We start from the raw sequence: 19,853 nt of genomic DNA on the forward strand, positions 1-19,853 counted from the left end.
TGTCTCAAATCCTTTCAATTTAGAAATTAAATTGTATGTTCTGTTTATGAAGATTAGTGGAATTTCCCTAACCACAGGTGATTATTCCCTGCTGTCTAAGCATTCATGTTCATGAGTTACTGATAGCATTTTGTTGGATTCTTTTTTTTTTCTCCTTTCCCCTTGTTTTTAATTCCCTTTTCTTTCTTTAATAAATAGTTATATATGCTAGCTGCCTGACTCAAAGTAGTAATATGAATGTATTCTGCCTTTATTAATCACTGTTAGAATTTATCAAATGGACTCACAATTTTACTAAATCTTCTTCAGCTCAGTCAGGTATTGTCATAACAATTTTCATTTTTTCATTGATTTATCAAGACAGAGTATATTTAACATTGAGCAGTGTTGCACATTTTCTTCTCCCTCTGGGCTCTCTTTCTGAAGATGACCATGAATAAATGTCCATGGATGTGGCAGTGAGGTACAAAAAGAGTAGTTTATTAAAAAGAACGAAGAAAAGCTTTCCAGAGTGGCTCCAAAGGAAGATGGCCTGGAGACCCCTAAATCCAGTTGTTTATATGCAGACTTTGTCCCCCAAATGAAACAATGAAACAAAGAAATGTGGTTGCTTTTTTTTTTTCCTAGCAAGCCCTCTGACGTCAGAGTGGGGGAGACTTCCCTTGCACTCCAACTTCCGAGTTTATCTCAGTTTACTCCAGCCCTTGCCTGAACTGCCTATTGTTTTTCTATCTCCTGGTCTCAGTAGGGTGGACAGAGGACAACATGGAAGATTTCCCATTCAACCAGGGTTAATAGAAAACTCATTAGGATTCATTACAGCACTTAGAAAACTTTAGAAGATATTCTACAAAGGGAAGAGAACAACTTTAATCCAGGAAGCAGTAAAAAGAAAATGCACAACTAGTAGACCTAGAAATGTGGAGTTAGACAGTGGAGCAAACAAAAAATAACACATTAGTACTGACTGCATGATATTCAGGGGGTGACTTACTCTTCTACAATGCCACATTTTTTTTAGTTAATGAGGAGTATCTATTCAGTTATTTCACAAATCTCTAAAATTCGACAGTCTAAATCAGAGAGCTAAACACCTTTTCTTCCTCATCACTGTTTTCTTCACTGTCTATATGCACCTTGATTCAGTAGTTTATAAAAAAGTCTGCACCAAAGTTTCCAGTCTAATTTTAATGAAAACTAAGGATGTGTTTCATAAAGCTGAATGTACATTTCTTGAAACTCCGAAATTACATCTTTGCTACTAATTTCATGAAATGATTTTAACAGTTGAGGTAGATTTTGTGTTTGTGGTATCTTACAATTTTACCTGGCAAAATATAAGTACACAAAATTGAATAACTTTTTTCTACTTTATTATTTGTATTGTTCAATGAAACCCCAAATCTTTGAACTAGGATTCTCATATGCTTTTCTTGTACATTTATTTGCTTTGGTGGCTTGGAGAGTTCATAAACCTAAGAATTACCTAGGACCTTGCTTAAAAATGTAGATTCTTTTATTTTTTCAGGTATGGGTGATTGAACTCAGGACCTTGCACTTGCCAGACAGGCATGGCGTGGCCACTGAGCTACATTCCCTGCCCCCGTATCCCCCACCCCCTGAAAATGTAATTCTTGACCTCTCTCCACCAAGAGACTCTGATATTAATATCTAATCCACAATTTATTTTGCAATAACCAATGTACTCTGTAAATTGAAATCCTCAGCAATGAGAAATATATTTGATTCCATGAGTTATAGTTACTTGTCCACAGAAATTCTGGAACACACTGAAATTCAGTTTCTTGACGAACGGGGTCACATCTTGTTCCTTAGGTTTGGGGGACTTGACTGAGCCAATCAACTGATTACAACCAACTAATTTCCAGACTTCAAAACAATCTTCAAAGTAGATTCCTGTCTATCCACAAATTGGGAATTGCATATATTATTGCCATTGCTACCTGTTCTCCCTTGAGCATCTTACAACAGGTAATCATTCCACTTCTGGTAAATGTTTTATTAAGCATAGGGGTAGGTTAAACTGCTGGGGTTTAAATGAAATAATTACAGCTTTGGAATTTGCCCCACAGCTTTGTTCCAGAAGTTACCATATTATTAGTGAGACCAGGAGATGGACAATGGGCAGTGCCTAGCAAAAGCTGAGTAAATCATGAAGCAGTAGTGAAAATGAGTCCTGGCCTCTAGACATCAAGAGGTCTAAAAAATGACAACCACCTAGCTTCAAAGGACAAGGGCTAGGGTAAACTGTGATAAGCCTTGGGAAGTTGGGGTGCAAGGAGAGTCCGTCCTCCCCATGTCAGCGGCCTAGCTAAAAAGCTGCAACCGCACTGTTTCACTTTCACAGCCAAGTCTACATACAAACTCTTGAATTTAGACGGCTCTTAAGCATTATCTCTTGAAATTCTCTCCAAAAGCGAGAGCTTTTAATAAAACTCCATTTTGTGCGTTCCCCACTTCTGTGTCCCTGGACCTTTCTTCTTCCTCATCTTCTGGGCAAGTGCCCAGAGGGAGGAGAAAATGGGTGACAGCAGTAGCAGCAGTAGTAGTAGTTCGGAGGATGTCATGTGCGGAGCAAAGTAACCATGCGATGGAGCCAGGCGAGGCCAGCTTGATGTCGCAGTGCCCAGGCTAGCACTGAAGCGCCTGAGTCACCTCAGCTGGGGACGGCAGCGTTGCGCTCCCCCGGGATACTGAGTGTGAGCCAGGCCCAGAGAGGAGAGGCCCAGGGGCAGCTCCACCACTGGAGACAGGACACGCCTCAGCCCGGGCAAACTCCCAGCCTCTTCTGGCCTCAAGCCATCAGCCGCCGCCCGCCACCTCTTTCACTCCGCCGCCGCCCGGCCGCTCGCAGGCCCAACACTCGCCCGCGCGCGGCCCCTCTGTCCTCGGCGCCGGGGCGCGGCGGGGCCAGGACCGATGTGGCGCATGCGTGGTGGCGCCGCCGGGCGCGGGAGCTGCTGCGGCGTGGACAGCCGCGGGCTAGGCCGCCCGGGCCGCGTGAGCGAGGGCGGCGGCGTGGGCTGGCAAGGCCGCGCGGGCGGCGCCCGACAGCAGTTGGAGGAGCGGTTCGCCGACTTGGCCGCGAGCCACCTGGAGGCCCTGCGCGCGCGGGAGGAGCGGGACCGGCAGAACGCGCGGCTGCGCTCAGAGAACGCGCGACTGCGGCTCGAGAACCGGCGGCTGAAGCGCGAGAACCGCAGCCTCTTCCGCCAGGCTCTGCGGCTCCCGGGGGACGCCGGCGACCAGGCGACCGCGGAGGCGGCGCTGAGCCTGGAGGAGGCCGCCCCGAACCGGAGGGCGAGAGGCGGAGGCCGGGAGGACGATCCTGGCAGCCCCAGCGCCCTGAGAGCCCGGCTGGAGAAGCTGGAGGCCATGTATCGCAGGGCCCTGCTGCAGCTGCGCCTCGAGCAGCAAAGCACGCGCCCGCGGACGGAGAAGGAGGAGCCGCCTCTGCGCGACCCGAAGACCCCCGGACCCTGGCTGTAGCCCGAGGCCACGATAGGGGGCGGGGCTACCTCGAGCCCCGCCCCTTTCCTGGAACCCGGATCGCCCCTGGCTGGGTGGCGGTACAGAGAGCGCAGGCTCCATGTACCCAGTGCGCCTGTCTCGGCCTGCTGGCTGGCTCCTCTCTGAGTCCCAGGTATGGGCGGACTGGTGTTAAAGCCCGAGAATCCGATCAGCGCTTCCTGATACTTGAACGTTGCTGATTGTTGTCAGGACCTGTGGTATCCCCCCCCCCCCGCTCAATTTTGATTCTTTGAGGGCTGAATAATACATTTTGAGTTTGTTGTTCATTCTTCAGTTCTCTAAAGTCTCCTTTATCTGTTCTGTTGTCAGCATTAAAAGTATTTGTTTTTATAACTCGGTATTATTTGGCTATTCAATGAAGTATCAACCTTTTTAATAAAAAAGATATTTATAACTTAGCAACTCGTTTGTCCTTGGGTCCAGTCCGCTTACATCTAATATATACTGATTTGTTTGCCCATAGACAGTTTTTAAAGTGTCTGCCCACAGGTGATTCTCTGAATTGGCAAATAAATCTAGTACATTGAAGGAATCTAAAAGCTTCCCATGACTATTATTTGAAGTGTTAAATTTTTATGTTTCTGGTTACATAGACTTAGGCTGTCCTCTGTAAGATGTAATTTTTTTCTGCTCTTAACAGCGATCTTTTGAAATAACCTAAAAATTATATAGTACAAACCTCGTTTTATTACATTTTAGGTTAACATTAGAGCATAATCAGTGCACAGCTGATTTGCCCTATTTTAAGAACTTTTAAGGAATTATAACTTACTTGTATTTCAAATTCTCCAGAGTTTTTAAAGTTTGAAGTATGATTTTAGTGGCAGAAAAAATGACTAATTTTAACAAATGTTTTAAGATAACTTTTATTGCATGTTGTTACTAACAATTTTGCCTACTAAATAGTGAAGAGTATACTTTTGTGTCTGAAAAAAATTGTGGAGACAGAAAGGTATGATATTTTTCCCCACCCATCATAAAGGTCATAGCCAACACTCCTATAACAAAAGACAAGTTAACAAGGGAAAAGCATAATGGATTTATTTGATGAAAATTTTGCACAACAGCCTTTAGAAATTGACCAAAATACTCAGGAAAAACTTTATGTGTAGGTTGATTCAGTGGACAGCAATGTAGAAATGTGATTGGACAAAAATAGTATCACTTAATGGTAACACTGCAAATACCCAGTAAGATCTTTTGGTTTGATGTCTCTGGTCTTCTGTGTGAAATTCCTTCTGGCCCTAGGGCCAGATCCCTTCTTGGAATAAGGATCTTATGACAAACTATATAGGCAAAATATATATCAGGCAAAATAGGCCAAATTTCTTTTTGACCAGTCCTTAAAAAGACATGAGAGGGTCAGAACAATAATTCTATGTTTCATGGCTGCCTTTAAGGAGAAGGAGCTCTAGTTTCTATGGCCAGCCTTGAGGGGAAAGAGAATTGTAGTTTCTGTAGCCTGTGTGGCGGAAAGAGGCAAGCAGTTAGATACTTGTACAAAAAAAGATGCTAGGCAAACTTTTGTGATTCTTCTAGTTTGGAATTTTAAAATAACTTTTGTTTTGCTTATAGGTGATTGATAATCAGCAGTGAGTATTAAAATCTTTCCCTATAGCTAAATGGTATGAGAAGAAACTTGGTGAAATTAATATTAGAAAAGTTTATCTAGGATCTAGTTTGACCTAAAATGAACTAAATCTATTTTGTACCACATCTTACTGCATGACATTTTTTCATAATTTTATATCAGTTTTACAATAAAACGATTTACCATTATAAAAATAAGCAACAAAAATGTCTTCTTAGCAGATGAATTCAAAAATTGGGATTTTAATAGCATTTTTATAGCAGCTACTAAAAAATTGACTATCCTTTTCTCTACAAAAAGCAATATAAAATAAGTACTTATGTAAATCATAGAACAATTTGTCCTTGCTGAACTTAATGTATAAATGTTTGAAGAATACTTGAAAACATTTTGTCATGTTTATATATTCTTAGGCAAGTTTTTCCAATTTGTAGGAATTACCATGATGAAACAAACACCAAATTATTTAATAAGTTGAAATTAATATTATATGAATTAATAATATATACAAAAATGTTATCAACATGATATTTATTCCAGTGTCAGAAGACAATTTTCTACTATGTTATAAGGAAAATATTTTTACTGAAAAATTGTCACAAAATCTTTATGAATGGAAAAATATCTTTATATTTCATTTAGTGATGAATTATAAATTCCATATTTTGTATTATAATCTTACTTTTCATATATCAGTCTCATCTTTCAGTTAAAGACTATGCAAATATATTTATGCAATGGAAATATTAAAGATCAAGGAAAACATTGATTATATCCTCATCTGACTATAAGGATTTATCATTCTTAAGTTGTAAATTTTAAAGCCTAGGCTATGATTAGCAAATCCCAACATTCGTAATTAAATTACATTTTGTTTAGTCAGTAGCATATATTGCTTATTGTGAAACATATTAGAATCTACTTCACCTGAGAGTATAGTTTCTCTAGTTTGGATGTGGTTTGTCCCCCATAAGTCATATGCATAGAGAGTCTGCTCCTCAGTGTGATGGTATTATGAAGTGGTGGAAACTTTCAAAGGTGAGTCCTAGTGGAACATAGAGGACACATTAACCAGGGACTTTATGATCTTTTCTATTTTTTTCCTTAAAATGTCAAAAAGATACTCAGAACTAAAAACAAAAGATATATGCATATGTACATATACATGTGCATACAAAAGCATATGAATTTTAAAACCACAGTGCCCATTTTTACTGGTGTTAAAGTAAAATTGCAGGTATTAAAATAGCTGAAAAAGCATTAAATTATGAGAACAAACACTTTTGAAATTGTACAATTTTAGGGCCAGGGATGTAGCTCAGGGGCACAGCACCTGCCTGGCAAGCATGAGGCCCTGAATTTAATTCCCAGTACCATAAAAGTGAAAAAAAAAGAAACTATACAACTTTGAAATATAGAAATACAATTTAATTGCTCAATAGATTGAAAACATTTTGACCTTTTTGGTTACATAAGCACTATTCTTGTTAGCATAAAATACAAGTTACTATTAAAGCAAGAAAATACAGCTATATTTTGTATAGGACATTCCTCCATGCATGAACTGTCTCTGAAAATTATGTGACATTAAGAATTTGTCTTTTAAGATCCTATTCTTACTATAGTAATACTATACTTAGTATAGTAATTCATATGGAAATTTAAATATATAACTGAAGGGGGAATGGTTTCTGTTCATTTTGTTTCTTTTATGCTAGAATTCTGCAATTTTAAAAATATTATTAATATACTACAAAAAAGGCTTTGATGTCTACACTTATCCTTTTAAATATGTAAATGTGTAGGGATTTTTGAATTCCTCAGGATGTACAACAAAAAAGTCTTAACTATACTGAATAATGAAGCTATAGTTTTTATCTGTTTACTTGTGATATCCTCAGAATTATGCTGTTAATTACAATTTCTCTAAATATACCCGATTTATTAGTGTTAACTTTATTTATTTTTTTTCTTTTTTGATACTGGGGATCGAACTCGGGTCCTTGAGTTTGCACAGCAGGCGATGAAACCACTGAGCTAAATCCCCGGCCAAAGAAGTGAACCTCCTTTTTCCTTTTTTGTTTTTGGGTACTGGGCATCGAACTTGGGTCCTTCCGCTTGTGAGGCAGGCGGCGGAACCACTGGGCTAAATCCCCGGCCCCCCTTAGTGTTAACTTTCACTGTGTTCCAAGATTAAATTTTCAGTTTCAAGAGCTTCATTGGCTGACAGCAGAATACAACCTTAATCTTATTATATTTATAATTTTTAAAATATTATTTTAAATAAATTATTAATTTTAATACTAGTTTCTATTCATATAATCTGCTATTTCTTCACATTTCTATGTATGTTCTTCAAAATCACATAGTTAGAAAAAAGACATGCTTAGAAAAAAGAATGAACATAATGCAGGAGAGTATAATACCTATTTTTTCCTTGTATTCTCCTATCTCCAAAAGAAAGAGCTCTGATCACTTTATTCCCTGTCATAGTTACTTGTCTCATTGTTGAGACAAAATACCTGACACCCAAATTTAAAGAAGGAAGGTTTATTTGGCTCACAGTTGGTAGAGGTTTGAGTTCATAATCCTGGGTCTAAGGCAGGGGAGCATGGCAGAAAGGCATCAAAGGAGAGAAACAGTTCATAGTGGCCAGAAGTTAGCAAACTAAGCAAGGGACAAGCCACAGGTAACAATAGCAGCTTCTTTCTGCTCTTTTTATATTCTGTCTAGGCTACCCAGTTTAGGCCCGGTGCCAAACCAATCAGTGGCCTGATTTAGTAATCACACAACCTTAATCCCAGCATCACACACTCTAGATCCAGCCACCTCTGAAAAAGCCCAATTTATGACTACATGAGGCTTTGGGGGAACATCTAGACACAAACCATAACATCCCCTGATATAGTCACAAATCTCATTCATGACGTTTCTACTCTCATGAACTAATTACCTCCCAAAAGCCTCACCTCCTCATACCATCATATTGAGATTAGGACTTGAATAAATGAGTTTTGAGAGCACCACAAAGAGTACATCACATAGGGAGATATTGAGAGATTAAATCTTCTTATTTCTCCAAAATATATTCGGTGAAGTGGTCTGTTTTTCCAGTCAGATACCAACATATATGCAATGTTTTTGCATTCTTTTTTTTTGGTACTGGGGATTGAACTCAGGTCCTTGTGCTTGCACAGCAGGCCCTTCATTCTTTTGCTTATATGGCTAAGCTAAGAAAATGTTAGAAGTTTTCTCATCAACTATCCATGAAAATCTATATCTCTTTGTCTTTAAACTTGCGTTATAAAATAACATTTGATAGTGTCCAGAACCACTATTTCTGTAAGCCATACTTGTTGTGCACACACAGTGTGTTACAGTTTGGATCACAGATGTTCCCCAAAGTCTGCATACATTCACAGGCAGGGCCTTTGGAAGGTGATTTGCATCACAAAGGTGATATAGCTGCCTCGCTGTTAGGAGACAGACTCTGGCAGGAAGAGGTGGGTCACTGGGAGTGTGACCTGAAGGGTTTATCTTCCTCCTGGCCTCTTCCTTTTCTGTTTCCTAGGCTCCATGACTTGAGCAGCTTTCCTCCAACCAGTCCTTGCCCCATGCTGTTTCTGTGTTTCAGCTTGCTGAATATGGACTGAAACTTATGAAACTGTGAGCCAAAATTAACCTCTCGTCCTTTAGGTTGAGAATGTTGGTTATGTTCTAGAGAGGAGAAAAGTACTAAGACATATTCATTTCTACACACTGAATAGTTCCTCTCCACTGGCTGAAGATATAACATGGATATTGTTCTAGACCAGAACCACGCTAGGTGCCTCACTCCTTTCATTGACATATATTAGTTTTTGTTTATAGTACCGATATCCTAAAATTTTTATAGGTATCTTATTTTGTATTTCTATAAATATTTCCCTTTTGATAAATTCATGTAACTGTGTTTTGGGGTAAAGAAACTTGGGTAATTTTAATTGAAATAGACACTACCAAATTGCTCTATTTAGCTTGTACCAACTACTTGTCATCAGAAATCGTTGAACCTGCCTGCTTTCTGATATTCTTGACATGTAATATACCAGATGTGTATTTCTGCCTATATAATGGGTGGAAGACTTAATCATACTTGTAAGTTTTAAGTTCCATGTCTCTTAACTACGACTAACATGTAGACAGGATAACCATGTAGCACTATGTTAGAAGTTAGAAATTGACATTCACACTTAAGAGCCCTTTAAATTTCCTTTAGTATGAAGTTTTTGGTGGGGGGAAAGGTGATATATTATACAAATATTTCTTTTTTTTTCTAAAAATCTTCTGATATCATGCTGTTTTCCATCTGTAAATTTTCATGTGGTCAAATTTTCAGCCTTCTATGACTTGTAGATTATATGTAGCTATGTCAAATTTTTTTTGTGTGCGTGTCAAATTTTTAAATAGCTGATTCATCTAAAATTGTTTTGGTGTCAGTTTTTAAATGGCAACCACATTCATTTTTAACTAAAAAAAGCTATCTAGTTTTCTAACTTTCTGTTGATTAATTCATCACAAAATGTACTCTTGCCTTAATCTTATTCTAATTTCTTCAGTGTAATTGTTTTTTATTTCTTGCCTTTTTATTCTGTTCCATGAATCTTTATGTTCATGTAGCAATATATTTCAATATGTAGTATTAACTCCCATCGGTGCAATTTATAAAATTTTTCCTAATTTTGCATATTTTTAGACAAAAACTTTATAAATAGCTTGTGAATTCTAAGATAAAATATTCTATTATCTTTTTAATCTGGCTCCAATTAAGCTTAAACTTCAGAGAAAATAGTATATTTATTATTGATAACAGTGAATATATTAGTCAGCATTTTAATTGATTGGAAAAATTACTCAACACTCACAATTTAAGGGAGAGAGATGTATTTGGTTCACGATATTAGCGGATTAAGTCCATAATCTGGCTCTAAAGCTGAAATATTATGTTGTCTGGGTGTGACCTAACAAAGCTGCATAGTTCATCCTGGCCAGGAAGAAGCTCAGGGAGGCAGTGCCAGAGAGGAAGGGGCAAGACACTACTAGTTGAACCAGAGTTCATGCATAGTTGAAAATAAGTTGAACCCAATTTCAAATTCTGTATTCCCAGACACGTACAGAAGTGTCATTTACTAATGACCTTAATGGCTCTCAAATCTCAGGTTGAACATTTTCCTTGACAGTCACATTTGTCCATTGAAAAACAAATTTTTCTTCTTATTTCTATTTTCTTTCTATTTCTTAGAGGCTTGTGAAATTTTCTTTATAAGAACTTGGACATTTGGAGGTCCTGGGTCGCGAGGAACACACTCCGAATCAGCCCGCTGCAGACAGGCAGGTCTGTGCACGCCCTACCGAAGTCCTGAGTCACGCGGAGGACGCCCAGGCAGCCCAATGCAGATAGGCAGGTCTGTGCACGCCCTGCCGAGGTCCTGAGTCACGCGGAAGACACCGAATCACCCCACTGCAGACAGGCAGCCACCTGATTCCACATTACCAAGGTGCAGAGGACACCAGAACACCAGACCAAGGTACGGAGTCCCACTGTTCCTGGCCCAGAGGTAGGGGCTTCTGAGCCGTCGACCCACTGCTCCTGGTCCAGAGGGAGGGGCTTCCCGGTCACCATCCCTCCCGCTGCTCCCATCCCAGAGGAAAGGGCTTTTGGGCCACCTACTGTCCCGCTGCTCCTAGCCCAGAGGAAGGGGCTTCCGGGCCACCATCCCTCCCACAGCTCCCAGCACAGAGGGAGGGGCTTTTGGGTCACCATCCCTACCCCTGCTCCCGGCCCCTGTCCCACCTCACCCAGCTCAGAGGAGGTAATCCGTGCAGGCGCTAACAGCCACCCACCCCAGGTGAAATGAGAAAACACATAAATAAGTCTCAAAACCAGACTTCCGGATCACCTACAGCAACCCCAAAGGGAAATGAGATGGAACACTCTGATACTCAACCACCTGGACCCACTGAACTGGCAACAAAAGGGGATCTGGAAAAAATGAAATCAGAAATAATTTCTCAGATAACAGGAGAAATTGTGCCCTTAGTGCAAGACATGATTAATAAATCTAGAGAGGAGCTGAGGAACATGATGGAATCCCAACATAAGAAACAAATGGAATCCATAAAACAGATGCAAATAGATTTCCAGGACATGAAAAACTCCACTGAAAGTCTACACAGCAGAATGAGCCAGTGTGAGGACAGAATTTCAGATCTAGAAGATAAGATTGCAATTAATGACCAGGAAAAGAAAAATTGCTTCAAAATTCTAAGAGAACATGAGAAATCAATCCAGCAGCTGCTAGATGATGCAAAAAAGAATAACATAAGACTGATTGGGCTCAATGAAGAAAGAGGAGAGAGTGCAGATGACATAAAAAAAACTCTTCACAGAAATAATGGCAGAAAACTTCCCAAGCAGGGGAAAAGAGCTTGACATACAGATAAGTGAGGCATATAGGACTCCAAATAGCCTTGATCAAAAAAAATCTACACATAGGCATATAATTGTTAAGATTCCAGAAACACAACAGAAGAACAAAGTTCTCCAAGCAGTCAGAGAAAAGAAACAAATCACATACAAAGGAAAGCCCATCAGAATGAGAGCAGACTTCTCAACACAAACCATCAAGGCAAGAAGAGCTTGGAGTGACATATTCCAAGCCCTAAAAGAAAACAGCCTCCAACCCAGATTGATGTACCCTGCAAAACTATCTTTCAAAATTGATGGAGAAATAAGATACTTTCATGACAAAGAGCACCTTAGGAACTTCGTGAATACCAAACCAGCACTCCAAAGAATTTTACACCATAGCCTAGGAACAGACATTGAGGATCACAACCCCAGGAAGCAAAGCAGAATGAATCCATCTGGCATGACAAGAAATTAAATGTAAAGGGGGAGAAGCCAACAAAAAGAAAAAGTCATGGCAATGACAAGTCAATACGTTTCAGTTATAACCATCAATGTTAATGGTCTCAATTCACCAATCAAAAGAAATAGACTGGCGGAATGGGTCAAGAAGCAAAATCCAACAATATGCTGCATACAAGAAACACACTTAATTCAAAAGGAAACTCATAGACTGAAAGTTAAAGGGTGGAAAACAATACTGCATGTGACAGGAACCCGAAAAAAAGCAGGAGTAGCTATCCTCTTGGCAGATCAGGTAGATTTCAAACCAACTCTAATTAAGAGAGATGAAGAAGGACACTACATCCTTGTAAAGGGAAGAATCCAAGAGGAAGAGATGACAATCATAAATATCTATTCAGCAAACACTAGTGCACCCAACTATATAAAACAAATACTAACGGACATGAAAAGCCATATATGCACTAATACAATTGTAGTGGGGGACCTCAACACCCCACTGTCACAAATAGAAAGATCAACTAGACAAAAAATAAGTACTGAAATACTAGAACTCAATCGAACTCTCGAACAATTGAACTTAACAGATGTTTACAGAGTCTTCCACCCCACAAAATCAGAATACACATTCTTCTCAGCTGCACATGGGTCATTCTCCAAAATAGACCACATACTCACACATAGAACATGTTTAAGTAAGTGCAAAGGAATTGAAGTTATCCCCTGTATATTATCAGACCATAGTGTGATGAAATTGGAGATCCATAGCAAAAGAAACTCAAAAGATTTCATAAGCACGTGGAAATTGAACAACACACTTCTGAATAACCAATGGGTCACAGAGGAAATTCAAAAAGAAATCAGACAGTTCCTTCAATTAAATGACAACGACAATATAACATATTGGAATCTATGGGACACAGTGAAAGCAGTCTTATGAGGGAAATTCATAGCAGTGAATTCGCATATTAGGAAAACAGAACGAGCCCAATTAAACAACCTGATGCTGAACCTCAAGCTTCTAGAAAAAGAAGAGCAAGACAACCCCAAAGCTCATACAAGGGAAGAAATTATAAAGATCAGAGGAGAAATCAATGCAATGGAGACTAAGAGAACGATACAAAAAATCAATGAAACCAAGAGTTGGTTCTTTGAAAGAATCAACAAAATTGATAAACCTTTAGTCAACCTTGTCAGAAAAAGGAAAGAAAAGGTCCAAATCCATGCAATTAGGAATGAAAAGGGTGAAACTACAACAGACCCAGCAGAAATCCAGATGATCATCAATACCTACTTCCAAAATCTATACGCCAATAAGATGGACAACACAGAAGAAATGGACAGATTCCTAGATACATATGAATTACCAAAATTGAATGAAGAAGTCCTAAAAATTCTGAACAACCCAATATCAACCAATGAAATTGAAAACGTAATTAAAAACTTATCACCTAAGAAAATCCTGGGCCCTGATGGCTTCACTGCTGAATTCTACAAGACATTTAGAGAGGAACTGCTGCCGCTACTGTTTAAACTCTTCATGAAATTGAAAGGGAAACAATACTCCCAAATTCATTCCTGGAAGCAAGCATCACCTTGATCGCCAAAGCAGAGAAAGACCCAACTGAAAAAGAGAACTATAGGCCAATCTCACTAATGAACATAGATGCAAAAATCCTTCATAAGATACTGGCAAACAGAATGCAGAAGATCATCAAGAAGATCATACACCCTGATCAAGTGGGATTCATCCCAGGGATGCAGGGATGGTTCAATATACAAAAATCAATTAATGTAATACACTATATCAATAGAGCCAAGGACAAAAACCATATGATTATCTCCATAGATGTAGAAAAAGCATTTGAGAAAATCCAACATGCATTTATGATAAAAACCCTACAAAAAATTGGAATAGATGGTCTCTACCTCAAACTGATAGAAGTCATCTATGAAAAACCAACAGCCAATATCATACTAAATGGTCAAAAACTGAAATCCTTCACACTGAAATCAGGAACAAGACAAGGATGTCCACTATCACCACTCTTGTTCAATATAGTTCTGGAAACATTAGCCACGGCAATTAGACAAGAGAAAGAAATAAAAGGAATAAAGATAGGAAATGAAGAAGTCAAATTGTCATTATTTGCAGATGACATGGTACTCTATATAGAAGACCCCAAGAACTACATCAAAAGTCTTCTAGACTTAATAACCAAATTCAGTCAAGTAGCTGCTTACAAGGTCAACACACAAAAATCAGTAGCTTTCCTCTACACAAATGACAGACTCAGTGAGAGAGAAATAGGGCAAATAATTCCTTTCACAATAGCATCCAAAAAACTGAAATACCTAGGAATCATCCTAATGAAAGAAATCAAAGACCTCTTTTCTGAAAACTATGGCACTCTGAAAAGAGAGATTGAAGATGATATCAGAAAATGGACAGACATCCCCTGCTCCTGGGTAGGAAGGATTAATATAATGAAAATGGCCATACTTCCAAAACTGCTGTATAGATTTAATGTAATTCCAATTGAGATCCCAGCAGCATACTTCATGGACCTTGAGAAAACAATCCAAAAATTCATTTGGAATAAGAAGAGACCCAGAATAGCAAAAGCAATTCTAGGTAACAGAGACATGGCAGGGGGTATCACAATTCCCAACCTGCAACTCTACTACACAGCTACTGTGATAAAAACAGCATGGTACTGGCAAAGAAACAGGCTTAAGGACCAGTGGAACAGATTAGAAGATGCAGAAACAACGGCAGACACACTCAGCCATCTCATCTTCGATAAAGGAGCCAAACACCCTCACTGGAGGAAAGATAGCCTCTTTAATAAATGGTGCTGGAAAAATTGGGCTTCAACTTGCCAAAGATTAAAACTAGACCTGTATCTCTCACCATGCACTAAACTAAAATCAAAATGGATTAAAGATCTAAATATTAAAATAGAAACTCTGAACCAGTTGGAACAGAGATTAGGTAGAACACTTGAAGACATTGGTGTAGGAAAAGATTTTATGAACAAAACCCCAGTTGCCCATGAACTAGCACAAACAATCAACAAATGGGATCTCTTCTTATTAAAAAGCTTCTGCACAGCAAGAGAAACCACCAGCAGTGTGAAGAGACAATCCACAATGTGGGAAAAAATCTTCACCTGCTTTTCCTCAGACAAAGGTCTACTATCTCGAATTTATAAAGAACTTAAAAAGATCAGACCTCCCAAAGTTAAAGACCCAATCGAAAAATGGGCATCTGAAATGAACAGACATTTCTCAGACAAAGAAGTAGAAATAGCAAATAAATACATGAAAAAATGTTCAACATCACTGGTCATTCAAGAGATGCAAGTGAAAACAACGCTGAGATTCCACTTCACTCCAGAAAGAATGGCTTCTATCATGAAATCAACCAATAACAAATGCTGGCAGGGCTTTGGGGAAAGAGGAACCCTGCTCCACTGCTGGTGGGAGTGTAGACTGGTGCAAGCACTGTGGAAATCAGTATGGAGATACCTCAAAGATCTAGGACTGGAAATCCCATTTGACTCCGCTATTCCACTGCTGGGGATCTTCCCCAAAGAATTAAAAGAATCATACCGCAGTGATATATGTGCACCCATGTTCATAGCAGCGCAGTTTGTAATAGCTAAAACTTGGAACCAGCCCAAATGCCCATCAACTGGAGACTGGATAAAGAAAATGTGGTTTTTTTAATAAAATGGAGTACTACTCAGCCATAAAAAATGATAAATTAGAGCCATTTATAGCTAAGCGGATGCACATTGAGGCAATACTCTTAAGTGAAATAAATAGGACACAGATGTGTAAATACCGAATAGTTTCTCTGGTGTGAGAAACTGAAAGTGTAAATAAGGACTAAATGTGTAATAGGTCCTGTGAAATAGGAAGAAAAGGGGCAAAGGGGAAGGAAGTAGGAGGGCTAGGGGAAAGGATAGAAGGGAATGGGATTAATATGAGAAAATGGAAAAATAGGAACAAAATCTTTGTAAATAGGGAGGACTGGAGGGGTTGAAGGGAGGGCTGGGCAAGGGTGAAAAACAAGAACCAAGAGAGACTATGTAAAGGTGCAAATTTCCAATGATGAATGTCATTATATTGTATACCTAAAATGTACCAATGGTTAGAATGAATAATCGATAATGTAAAATAGGAAGAAAAGGTCCAAATGGGTAGGGGTAGTGTGAGGCGCAGGGGAAAGGAAAGAAGGGAAAGGAAAAAATGACGAGAAATAGAAAAAATGGAAATAAAGTCTTTGTAAATAGGGAAGGGTGGAGGGCATGAAGGGAGGGCTAGGAATGGGGAAAAAATAAGAACCAAGATGCATTATATAAAGGTACAGTTCCGAATGAGAAATGTAATTGTGTTGTATACCTACAATGTACCAATAAAAGAATTTAATACAAAAAAAAAAGAACTTGGACATTTGAGTTTATTAAATAATTAAATATTCTGCAGTTTTGTTGCTAATACAAATAGTGTCTCTTCTTTTGGAGCTTCAGACTAATTGACTATAGGCATAGAGGAATACATTCTGTTAAGTTTTATATATGCCAAAAATTTGTATTGTTTAAGGTATTTTTTTAGTTTATTCTATACTTTTCAGGTCTACATTCCTATCTTTTGCCCATAATAAAAGTTTTACTTTCTTTTTTCAGTTTTTAAACTTTTTCTTCAAGGTGTTTATTTTTTTTAATTTGATAGGCTATTCTTTCTTTAAAAATTACATCATTAATAGTGATGAATAACAAGTAATTGGTTTCTGATTTTAGCATAGAGTTTTCTTTGTTAAACATGTTATGATTAATGCTTGAACTTGGTGACAATTATATTTATTTTGGAAGAAGATTGTGTTTTCACTCTTCATGTGCCAGGACAGTTTAAATGGCAGTGAAATTAGTGTTTCTTTAAATTTTGGTAAAGTTTGCATGAGATATTTTGGAGATAGAAAAAATGTGTTTAGAGGGATAAAGTGCTTATTTGATGGGAATGTATCTCTTTTATAAAGAGAGGTTTATATTCCTAGGGTGGGGAGAGGTTCACCTTGTATTTTGGTGAAAACAGATGAAGAATATCTTGCTATTGACCCAGGCAATTTTATGTGCTCATAAGAAAGAGATGATAGAGAAATGGAAGAAAAGTTACTGCTTCTAAACATCATCATTCGATTCAGTTATCATACCTGGAGTTTTTCTTACTTTTAGATGTTGAGTTCAGAGAGAAATTACATTCCTTATGGTTTAACCCCGTTTTAGAAAATTTTCTTAAAGGATATCAAAATAGAGTATTACGCAAGCGCAAAGACCTGAGTTCGATCCCCGGTATCAAAAAAAAAAAAAAAGAGTATTATAAAACAGTGATAATTAACACTACACTGATACATCAAAATATGGGTGTTTCACAAACACAATGATTGAACAAATCAAACCAAACAAAAAATACTGTATGATTCAATTTACATAAAGTACATAAAGAGATAAAAGTTCAAACTTATCTATTTTATAAAGACTTCAGATAATAGATGTTCTTTGATAGGCAGAGGGATGAATGAGAAAGAAGCACAACAATAGTTTTGAAAAAAAATTAGAACCAATAGAAGAAAAACTGAACCGTGTCGTATTGTAACATTTTAGTAAACATATAGTGCCCTTTGGTGCAGGGCTAGATGAGAAGACCAAAGGAATAGAATGGACCAATCTATATAAAGATCTATAGAAAGATTTGTAGAATATTGTTTCTTTTTTCCTGAGGTTTAGTGGAAAAAAAGAGGGACCTCTGAATAGAAATTCAGGACAAACAGCTTATACATGTGGGAAAGTTATAAAATTGTTTTTGTCCTTTACCTCATATCACATGTGATTATATACTTATAAATTAAAGATATACTTGAAAGACAGGTTTTTTTCATAAAATTCAAAGAAAGAGTATTAGAGAATGCATTTGGGACTGTGATGGTAAAGCATTCCTCAAGAAGCACATATCAAAAATCAAGAGGTTATTGATTTAACTAATTAAGAAACTATTTTCTTAAAAAACAGCACAAATTGAGTGATACCTACTAAGTAGAAGATAATTAGAAAAAAGTTAATATTAACATATATTGAAAATGTTTTATGTCAATAAGAAAAAAATCTCAGTATAGAAAAAAGCAAAGCACTTCAAAAATCTTTTAAATAAGAGAAAAACTGAATAGCCATTAGGGGCCGGGGATTTAGCTCTGTGGTTCCGCCGCCTGCCTCGCAAGCGCAAGGACCCGAGTTCCATCCCTGGTACCAAAAAAAAAAAAAAAAAAAAAAAAAAAAAATTAAAAAAAAAATGAATAGCCAATAAACAAATGGAAAAATTTTCAAATTAATAATATGGTTCATAGGACCGGGAATTTAACTCAGTGGTTTTGGCGCCTGCCTGGCAAGCTCAAGGTCCTGAGTTTGATCCCAGGTACAAAAAAAAAAAAAAAAAAGAATTATAAAACAGGGCCAGGGATTTAGCTCAGTGGTTATGCTGCCTGTCTCGAAAGTGCAAGGACCTGAGTTCGATCCCCGGTACCAAAAAACAAAGCAAAACGAAAATATAGTTCATTATCTATTGTATTCCATAATTTAATCAGCATTTGCATAGTGGCTGAAGCAAAATTCAATCAATAAATCCAGAAATCATTTTGAACATCATTTCTCATAGTCTTTATATCTCAGTGGTTATCAAATTCTACTCTTTTTGCCTCAAAAATCTTTTTGTAGAAACTTTTTTCTTTTTTCCTCATCATTTTGAATCTAGATATTTTTGTGAAACTTTGAGTTTCATTCCCTATATAGTAAACATAGAGAAAGCACATTTATTTTAGTTCAGAAGATAAACAGAAGAATATCCTGTGGACCCATAATCTTCAAAGTAGAGCATACCAGGTACATTGGGGAGCAGATAGAAAATGTCAGATCTTTTATTTACGTTTTATCTCATCCTTTTAAAAACTTGTATTTGGGGGTATATGTTCTAAATTGTCTGTGGTATAGCTAAAACAGTTTACATCTAAATTGTCCCCTAAAAGTCTCGTGTGTTCGGAGGTGGCCCTTGTGGAAGGTAATTGGAGTATAAGGACTCTAACTTCATCAGTGGATTAATCCATTCATAAGATTAAAGTTGTATCATTTCATAGGAATTTGGGGCTCTTTGAAGTGAGTGGGTCACCTAGCCATGATCTTGGGGAACATATCGTGTCCCCCGACCCTTCTATTCTGGCGCTCTCTCTGCTTTCTCTGCTTTCTGGATACAATGAGGTGAGAAGCTGTCCTCCTTCACGCCCTTTCTCCATGACGTTTCTGCCTTGGAGCTAGCCAACTGTGAACCGAAACCTCTGAATCCATGAGTCAAAAAAATTGTTTCTAATTTAAATTGTGTATGTCATGTACTTTTTCCCAGTGACAGAAAGGTGACTAATAAAATAGTAAATTATATACAAAATATTAGTATGTACTTTAAAATATTTTATAGATCCCAATAGAAGCTAAACCCTAGGAGTCAGAAAATTCAATTTTAGGGTTTGTCATTTAGAGTTTTGAACCTTAAGAATACTATTTAAACTCTTTAATACATATTTTTGCAAATATAAAATTTGGATAGCAATATATCCCAAATATACTACACTTTGTTATGAGAAAAATTGCATATTATATTTGAACTGACATTTTATACTTTAAAATACAATCATAAGGTAAAAAATTGTTACTGAGAAATATTCATGTTCCTTGATTTTTAGTATAACAGCAT

The 19,853-nt window shown here is 37.8% G+C and overlaps 1 protein-coding gene across 4 annotated transcripts in view; it reads left to right on the forward strand.

The window, feature by feature from the left end:
- Nucleotides 1-1,366: 1,366 nt before the first annotated feature.
- The window catches only part of Tusc1 (tumor suppressor candidate 1), a 289,528-nt gene continuing 271,041 nt past the window's right edge, over nt 1,367-19,853 (forward strand). For all 4 annotated transcript variants that reach the window (XM_087183823.1, XM_087183822.1, XM_087183824.1 and 1 more), the window contains exons 1-2: nt 1,367-3,664; nt 10,425-10,710. In XM_087183823.1, coding sequence (XP_087039949.1) covers nt 2,941-3,510 — 570 coding nt within the window. In that variant the 5' untranslated portion in view covers nt 1,367-2,940 and the 3' untranslated portion in view covers nt 3,511-3,664; nt 10,425-10,710. The remainder of the gene's footprint in view (nt 3,665-10,424; nt 10,711-19,853) is intronic.

This window comes from Heterocephalus glaber, unplaced genomic scaffold (genome assembly GCF_053883595.1).
Source record: "Heterocephalus glaber isolate CG9 unplaced genomic scaffold, H.glaber_assembly_v1.0 deba00001481, whole genome shotgun sequence".
Classification (NCBI taxonomy): Eukaryota; Metazoa; Chordata; class Mammalia; order Rodentia; family Bathyergidae; genus Heterocephalus; species Heterocephalus glaber.